Consider the following 9,581-nt stretch of genomic DNA (forward strand, 5'->3'; position numbering starts at 1 on the left):
AAAGCGTCTGCAAAATGACTAAATGTAAATGTAAATGTATTTAAACAAAATACAGTTTTTTACTGTAAATTATACATTGATTTGTTCTTTTTTACTTCTAAAAATTGTACAATTAACAGCATTTTACTATAAAATGACATGAAATGTCTGGTTAAATCTTTTACAGTTTTTCCCTCTATATAGTACGGGAACTTACTGTTAACCTATTAACAGTTTTTTTTTCGGTAGCGTTTTTACAATATTGTTCAGTTTTTACAGTGTACTGACGTCATTTGCATATGCTCTTGTCACACCCACTATTTTTAAATCCGAGATCTGGGCACATTTTGGAAAAACCAAGCTTAGTGCAGGAAAAACATGCTCTGAATCGATTCTGAGCATGGCCTTTTCCTCCATATGGCATGTGTGTGCACTAGAGACAATTGCGGCGGGGTTACTGTAAATTATACATTGATTTGTTCTTTTTTACTTCTAAAAATTGTACAATTAACAGCATTTTACTATAAAATGACATGAAATGTCTGGTTAAATCTTTTACAGTTTTTCCCTCTATATAGTACGGGAACTTACTGTTAACCTATTAACAGTTTTTTTTTCGGTAGCGTTTTTACAATATTGTTCAGTTTTTACAGTGTACTGACGTCATTTGCATATGCTCTTGTCACACCCACTATTTTTAAATCCGAGATCTGGGCACATTTTGGAAAAACCAAGCTTAGTGCGGGAAAAAAACATGCGCTACAGACAATCGCGGCAGTCTTCATTGCACAGGATAATGCACTTATAACTTATGATAACACACTTACTTGATTTTTCCTGGTCCCTGGCCGTAGCCTTTAGCCTCCAGCTTCCTGTAAAAATTGCGAAGCTTTGCCTCAAAGTCTCTGCGGTACGGAGCAGGCGCTCTGGCCCTCTGCAAGCCTGTCAAAATACATAATACCGCTGCATATAATTACACACTGGTCTATATTTGAACATTTCCTTATTTGAAAATGTCATACAATATATTCAAATGAAATAAAAGTGGGCAAAAGCCAAAGAAAAGCTACATTTAGCATTACATTTCTGGGTGCCTCAATATGAAACAACAAAGCAAATGGAGCAGGGATGTCAGCACCATGCTGTAAAATAATTTGACTTATACTCTGAGTTTCTCATCAAGCACTAGCTATCACAAGCATGCCGAACAGGTTCTGAAAGAACCGTCCTGACGCGAGGAATGACCTGTGATTTGTTTAAACATGAGGGAAGTGGTAGACTGGCCAGATTGCAACCGCAAGCACACTGAAGAACTGATGCGGGGAGTGATTGCTCTCGCTGCGTTATAGGGAAAAGGCTTTGCTGGGTTTTGGCAAGCGGCGCTACACACAAGAGACCGGCTCATGTTTCCACAGACTTTTTAAAGAAAGCCTTAGAAGTCAGTATGTGGATGTTTGTTACTGAGCATGTTTTATAAGATCCTACGATAATAATCTGGGTAAACAACACAGTTAGATCGTGTCTTCAGCATTTGAAATAGTTGTCCATTTGTAGCTTTTAATTCACGTCTTTTAGCTTTGATGCACTCTATCTGCTTGTGTTATTCTAAAAGTTTTCTAAAAGCACTTGTATAGTCTTTCTGAAAATACTGATTCCTCATCTTGAATACACAGCTGATTTTTGTTGGTTGCTAGAACTAGCAGTAGTTTCAAAGCTAAACTAGGGGAATCATTTTTGTCCAACTAAATGAGCCTAAACAAACCCAATGATGAAAGTCTTGCTTTTACAAAGTAATATGATCATACCCGGTGAACTCTGAGGCGAGGATCCGGGAGAGCAGCGTGGAGAGAAGCTGAGGCCGGGGTGGAAAGAGTGAGATGGGATATACGACATGATCTCCTCATCAAAAAGACTGAATGACAGAGAGGAAAAAATATTAGAACGCATGCAAAAACATGTTTTTATATTTGTATTTATTTTTAAATATTGCATAATTAATACAAATTAAACATGTCAAAAATGAATTAATAAAAAATAATAGCTAAATAGCTGAACATTCTGTTTACTGTTTAGTTTAAATTGTTAGTAAATTGTCACTGTACCTTAACAGCATGACCAGGTCTGCGTCACAGGACAGCTTTTCAACGCCCTGAGGACCTTCAGTTCTGATGTAATGGATTTTCTCCCTGAGAGAAAGCATGCACGGAGCACGTAAACATCCACACAATCTCACATTTCCACTTTCCACACTGAGTAGCTTTTAAAAGGTCTGAACAAATGGAATGTTAATTGTTTTTAAGAGTAACAGTAAAGCACGTCACTAGTTTAATAGAATCATAGAGCACATTCAGGAATGCTTGGCGCGCTGCATTAGTGCCACTGTTAATGCACAGTTAACAGTTAAATGCTGATTCACTGACACAAACTTTGTTTTCTACATGCATTAACAATGTTTCATGCATCTTTATTGTGTCAGACTGTAACTCTATTGCTTTATGAGCTTAACACTCCAATGTTAGTCGTAACTCAGTGATATTTTAGCATTTATAGTATTTATTAATATTTTGAATTGGCTTTTATTTTTATATTTTCAGATTTCATTTTAATTTTAGTTTAAGTTTTAGTAATTTTGTTTTCTGATTTTGTCATTTTTATTAGAATCTTTTTTTTAAATTTCAGTTTTAGTAATTTCAGTACTTCAATGAACTTATTTTATTTCATTAATTGCAAAGGATACATTTCATTGCTGTTAATATTCTTATTTAACTTTAATATATTTATATTTCAGTTTTAGTTTAATTTTATTTTAGTTAGCAGCCAACATTTCTAATTATCATTATTGTTTTTTTTTTGTTTTGTTTTTTATTTCAACTAATATTTACATTTTATTTTATATCAGCTTTATTTTGTTTAATTTTGACATGTGTTTTCGCCATTTTTATTAGTTTATTTTATATTTCAATTGAGCAATTTATTTATTTCAACTTTTTGTTTTAGTAATTTTAGTACATATTTTATTTCTGTCAATGGTCAAGGCAACATTTATAATTTTCATTCATTCATTCATTGAATTTTCATTTAATGTTTTCCATCTAATATTTGTATTTTATTTTTTATCAGCTTTATTTCAGTTTTTAGTTATAGAAATCCTAGTAACTTTAACTCATTTTATTTCTGTTAGTGGCCAAGGCATCATTTCTAATTTTTATTTCAATTTTTCCAAGTTAAATTTTTTTTCATTTAATATTTATATTTAATTAATTTAATCTTTATTTATATTAACAGCAATCATTTTTATTAGTTTTTTGATGACAATAATAGCACTGGTTCCACTTAAATGAGTCATAATGGATTTATGTATCTCTGTACTCCCAGAATAAACTCCCAGAATGCAACAGTTTTTGCTTGGCATTAAACGACTGTCATGTTCTGCTCACCGTCATTTAGCATGACATATATAACAAAAACAAGTGTGCTTGAGGAACTCTAAGTTAATAATCCAACACTACTGATGATGAGAGACGGCTCACCTGAGTGTGTGATTCCTGGCGAGACTCGGCTGTCGTTCCTGCAGCAGGTCCAGTATGTTCGGTTGCCGCAGGAAAGCCACAATCTTATCATTGTAAGCTGAGGGTCAAGAAAACAGATGAAAGCATAATAAAGAATGATTGAAAGTTCATATTGAACGCATAAGACTGTATTATGAAGACTCCAAAATAGGTAGAGCACAAACAATAATATGCTCAAAAAAGTACAATAAAACAGTAAAACTGTGAAATATTATTAGAATGTAAAACAGCTGTGTTCTATGTGAATCTCTGTTAAACTGTAATGTATTTCTGTGATGCGCAGCTGTATTTTCAGCATCATTACTCCAGTCTTCAGTGTCACATGATCTTCAGAAATCATTCTAATATGCTGATTTGCTGCTCAACAAACATTTCTGATTATTATCAATGTTGAAAACAGTTGTGCTGCACAATATTTTTGTGGAAACTGTGATACATTTTATTTTTCAGGATTCACAGATGAATAGAAAGTTCAGAAGAACAGCATTTATTTGAAATAGAAATCCTCTGTAACATTATAAATGTCTTTACTCTCACTTTCCATCAATTGAATGTGTCACTGATGAATAAAAGGATTTTTTAGTATAGTTTTTTTCTTTGATTCTGTAGGTTTGACTGACCTAGAGGCACTGAATCGGGCTGGTATTGATTCCTGACAGCTGATATTAAACCGTTTCCAGGTCTGCTGAGCAGAGACACTCCTCTGTTTCGGGACACTTCTGATGCCTGAGACACAACACATAACATCAGCAACATTACAGTCATGGCTTGAAATCTGAGAGCATTTGCATGTGTGTGTGTGTGTGTGTGTGTGTGTGTGTGTGTGTGTGTGTGTGTGTGTGTGTGTGTGTGTGTGTGTGTGTGTGTGTGTGTGTGTGTGTGTGTGTGTGTGTGTGTGTGTGTGTGTGTGTGTGTGTGTGTGTGTGTGTGTGTGTGTGTGTGTGTGTGTGTGTGTGTGTGTGTGTGTGTGTGTGTGTGTGTGTGTGTGTGTGTGTGTGTGTGTGTGTGTGTGTGTGTGTGTGTGTGTGTGTGTGTGTGTGTGTGTGTGTGTGTGTGTGTGTGTGTGTGTGTGTGTGTGTGTGTGTGTGTGTGTGTGTGTGTGTGTGTGTGTGTGTGTGTGTGTGTGTGTGTGTGTGTGTGTGTGTGTGTGTGTGTGTGTGTGTGTGAGAGAGCAGGGAAGCTTCTGGAAAAGCTATGTGCCGAGAGAAATGGCTGCACCTCTCCGGCACTGTAGCTGCGCAGTCTCTGTAAGTGTTGTCTGTGTGTGAGGTGACTCGGCAGACGTCCGTTCTGAAGGGGAATCCTGGGGTCGATGAAGGTCGTCGCACGACTGTTGTGGTCCACAAAGAACGACTACCACAGCAAAAGATCACACACAAACATGTCATTAATCTGAATGTAAACACTAAAGCAGTTTCACGTTATGCTAGTCTACCCGTTATTATTTTCCATAAGTACGCAGCGGCTCATCGATGGGGAGCAGTGCTTGTGTGTATGAAGCCGTTCTGAAGCAGTGGTTGTGTATGTCTGGATGGAGCAGCTCACCTTGCCCTGCGGGTCTGTCTTGATCTCCCAGCCTCTCGGGAGCTCCAGCTGAGTATCGGCGAATTTGTTGAGGAAAGTGACAAAGTCACGGTTGTGCTGATATCGCTCAAAGTTGTGAGCATCTCGCCGTATTTTCAGAATCATGTGCTTCAGGCAGGTGCTGTTAGTAAAAATCCGATACGCACCCTGAGGAGAAAAAAAGACAGGTGAGTGTGTGTGTGTGCATGTTTATGTGGTTTATGAGGACACAAATTTGTATAATGACATTGGTATGACATAGGTATTACAACGAGAAGGTGATTTATGAGGACATTTTCAGTGTCCCCGTAACTCAAAAGGCTTATAAATAAAAATAAAAATGCAGAAAGTTTCCTGTGAGGGGTAGGTTTAGGGGTAGGGTTGGTGTAGGGCAATAGAATATACGGTCTGTACAGTAGAAAAACCATTACGCCAATGGAGAGTCCCCATTTAGATAGCTAAGTAAACGTGTGTGTGTGTTTTAAGTAACAAGTTAGAAGACTTTCTAGTTGAAGGCCCCAGTGTATTTAACAGAAGTTCAAACATCTAATGCAAAGTCATGCAGTTTTCTTGTCATGGGACAAATTTCAACATACTGCTCAAGGTATATCAGACACATAAACATGCGGTAAATGATGCAAAACAGGACTTCGATTAGCAACACCAAGACTGCTGTTGTTCATAATATGCGCTGATATCGAGGTGTGGTCACATTTACCGTTGCTTGGCAAAGGCTGGTGAGTGTAATCGTGTCATTTCAATAGGAATCCGCATCTTCATGATGTGTATGAGTGAGTGAGTGTGTGTAAGAGTTTGTGTGTGTTTGTGTTTTTATGTTTTGTTGCAAAGGATTTTACTCAGCCCACAATTCTGTCATATTTGGGTTTTAGGAACTAGAACGTTGATTATGACAATCAGATTAATGCATATTCTTGTGAATGTGCATCTGATCTGATATAGTGAGTATTCCGGTGTTATCAAACCGAACACACACAGAGAGACTTCAGTATAATCGTGAATTTTCAATCAGTGCCATGTATTTTTGCGAGTGAGGTCTGTGTATGTGACCTGCATGAAATAACTTGAAACAGAATAAAGAGCACAACACAGACACAGAAAAACAACAACAACAAAAAACATTTGTCCCATCTTGTGAAGAAGTGTACAGGCACTCGAACCCAAACATCCGCTCCCACAGATCCACTCCTGTCTCCGCACGCTTTATCTTTGACTTGTTAATTTCTGTTATCTGTCTGCTTTGCTATTGCAGGGCAGCAGGAGTGCTTATGGGATCAATAAAGAAGGAATCTGCAAATAGTTCAATCAATATCACCCTTCAACTAAAGTGCAATCTACTTGATCAGTGTCCGTTCACGAAAGCTGAACTGATCGCAGTATCATCCTCACAGCACTCCTGTGTCTGCATTCACTGAAGCAAATAAAGCCACTTTCATTTGAGTGAATTCAGTGCACTGGCTACAAATGGTTTGAATCCGCTTCCTGCAAGACAAACCACAAGAATGCACATGAAAACTTCTCATTGTGACTTACGTAGTTAGCATGGAGGACAGTGAAGAATTCTGGGTGCGCCACAAACTTCACGGCTGGAGACTGGAGCAGCAGTGTGACGCTCTGATTATTCACAGGAGATGAAGGACCTTCCCTTCGCTGATCTACAAACATTACAGACACAAATAATGTCTTATTTAAAGGAATAGTTCAGCCGAAAATGAAAATTTGCTGAAAATGTATTCAACCCTCAGCAATGGATGCTCTGCAGTCAATGGGTGCCGTCAGAATGAGAGTCCAAACAGCTGATAAAAACATCACAATAATCCACAAGTAATCCACAGCACTCCAGTCCATCAGTTAACATCTGGAGAAGACAAAAGCTGAAACAAATCCAGCATTAAGACATTTTTAACCAAAATACGAGTCCATAATCCATAATAACTCTTCCTCCATTGAAAAAGTGTTCTGGTCTGAATCAGGAGAGAAATCTGCACAGATCAAGCAGCGTTTAAACAGCTCTAAACTAACATGTGGCTGGATTTTGATGAGAGAGACAACAGCAGATGCACTTTTTCACTTTTTACTTGTGGATTATTGTGATGTTTTTATCAGCTGTTTGGACTCTCATTCTGACGGCACCCATTCACTGCAGAGCATCTATTGCTGAGACACTGATGCAATGCTACATTTCTCCAAACCTGATGAAGAAACAAACTCATCTACATCTCAGATGGCCTGAGAATGAGTGCATAGTCAGCAATTTCAGCATTTCTGGGTCAACTATTCCTTTAAGCTTGGAACAGTAAAGAATTGCTAATAAATACATGCATCCAAGTTGGAGTTTATAAAATCACTTCTTTTGGGTCTATCGCTTTCTACAAGTATTTCACCTTCTGGTTGAATTATAAATGGAAATACATACATTTTAACTTAAAGATCTATGACACCTAATCTGTTCTCTGGCAGCTTGTCTGCTAACACCTCTTCTGCTCAAAACTCAGTTTATTCTCATCAAACAGCATCTGAAAGAAAGGCCCACCTGCAGCTTGTGGTGTGGATTCACTATCTGTGTCTCCACCGCTGTTTCTCTCAGATACACGAGCAGCCGGTTCATCTTCTGTGGCCATCGTCCTCTGGATGTTCTGATACCTGGTGACAAAACCATCATGCTCAAATTATCATCGTTCTTGATGCAAAACAATGTGCTGTTTATACAGTACATCATAAAATGAAGAAAACTTATGAAAGGCATCATGTTGTTACTTCCAACCTTTGTAGTTTTTTTCGTGCATTGTGACAGTGAGGTCAGAGCAGTGAAGAGTCTCTGTTTGCCTAAAGTAATATTCATAAACATTTAGGAAAGGCTTGTTTTCTTTTTGATAATTTGAGCTACTTGCATGGTATTTCAAAATGACCAACAATTAATCATTCAAACGTTGCTACTACCATTCAAAAGTTTGAAGCTTGAGGTCAATATATATATAAAATATCTGCTTTGCTCACTAAGGCTGCATTTATGTGCTCAAAAATATTGTGAAATATTATTACAATTATCTGTGTTCTATGTGAATATCTGTTAAACTGTAATGTATTTCTGTGATGCGCAGCTGTATTTTCAGCATCATTCCTCCAGTCTTCAGTGTCACATGATCTTCAGAAATCATTCTAATATGCTGATTTGCTGCTCAAGAACCATTTCTGATTATTATCAATGTTGAAAACAGTTGTGCTGCACAATATTTTTGTGGAAACTGTGATACATTTTATTTTTCAGGATTCACAGATGAATAGAAAGTTCAAAAGAACAGCATTTATTTGAAATATAAATATTTTGTAACGCTATAAATGTCTTTACTGTCACTTTTGATAAATTTAACATAAAACCCCATTTACTCCTGTTAGCTGTAGTGTAACACAGACAGATTCAGCATGTGTGCGTCCTGTAGGTGGCAGCATCAGCTCAAATATACTTGAAGCAGTTTTTGCTCCAACCTGGTCAATTCACTAGCATGACAACAAAACATTGAGGAAATACTCACAACGCTTCTATAAAGCCATTACTGAACTGCATCATTATTAAAAGAATGTTTCATCTACACTGATTAAAGTCTGCAATAATGTACTAATACAGAAACTATTCTACAGGGCTATAAATAAGCAGTGTTGGGAAGGTTACTTTGAAAATGTAATAGGTTACAGATTACAAGTTACCCTATTTAAAATGTAATAGTAGTGTAACTTTTTAAATTACTTTATTAAAGTAATGTAACTGATTACTTTTGATTACTTTTTGATTACTTTTCTAAATTTCTAATGAATGTTTTCAACTGTTAATCATTTTCAAACATTTACACCATGCAGCGTTAACCTTACGGTAGTGCTCAACACTGATTACTGTCAGACTTTCAAAATCCTTCAGCACTTGAATTAAGATGATAATAACTGAACACATCCACTACAAAATCAGACTTTAGTACCGCCTTTTACTTTGAGATTGATCTGAAGTTCAATGCAGATTTAAAATCATAAGAAATAATTTACTGATACTGTTTTTGAAACCAAATCTTCACATAACTACAGGAAACACTGCATCTAACAATGCTTTGAAAAAAAAAAACAGTTAATTGAAAAAATAAAATAAAAGCATATACATCAACCCAAATATGGTTATAACAATAATAATAATTAATTAATAATAAAGAAATTGTAAAATGCTCATGAAGTGACCCAGAGCAGTTCTAGAGATTATGTTTGTTTGTTCATGCACTCATATATATTGAGATGGCTGAAAAGACCACGAGCGATACACATGCACGCTTAAATGAAACCGCGCATCTGCACCATTCATTTCCACGAGGTGCGGATTGGGAAAATATCCTCCTGAGAACCAGAAATAAAAAGCTTTGTGAATTTAGTATTTTTTCATGTCATTACATTGTTTAGAGCATAAGAAAAAAT

The 9,581-nt window shown here is 36.6% G+C and overlaps 1 protein-coding gene across 1 annotated transcript in view; it reads right to left on the reverse strand.

The window, feature by feature from the left end:
• The window catches only part of hecw1a (HECT, C2 and WW domain containing E3 ubiquitin protein ligase 1a), a gene marked incomplete at its 5' end in the record, with an annotated part of 69,406 nt that overhangs the window by 9,899 nt on the left and 49,926 nt on the right, over positions 1–9,581 (reverse strand). Inside the window, 9 exons of the mRNA XM_016443248.1 lie at positions 807–921; positions 1,785–1,891; positions 2,082–2,165; positions 3,510–3,606; positions 4,169–4,274; positions 4,767–4,901; positions 5,094–5,279; positions 6,663–6,784; positions 7,663–7,772. Of these exons, the coding sequence (XP_016298734.1) occupies positions 807–921; positions 1,785–1,891; positions 2,082–2,165; positions 3,510–3,606; positions 4,169–4,274; positions 4,767–4,901; positions 5,094–5,279; positions 6,663–6,784; positions 7,663–7,772 (1,062 nt within the window). The remainder of the gene's footprint in view (positions 1–806; positions 922–1,784; positions 1,892–2,081; positions 2,166–3,509; positions 3,607–4,168; positions 4,275–4,766; positions 4,902–5,093; positions 5,280–6,662; positions 6,785–7,662; positions 7,773–9,581) is intronic.

The sequence above is a fragment of the Sinocyclocheilus anshuiensis genome, unplaced genomic scaffold (assembly GCF_001515605.1).
Source record: "Sinocyclocheilus anshuiensis isolate Anshui unplaced genomic scaffold, SAMN03320099.WGS_v1.1 scaffold631, whole genome shotgun sequence".
In the NCBI taxonomy this organism is placed as follows: domain Eukaryota; kingdom Metazoa; phylum Chordata; class Actinopteri; order Cypriniformes; family Cyprinidae; genus Sinocyclocheilus; species Sinocyclocheilus anshuiensis.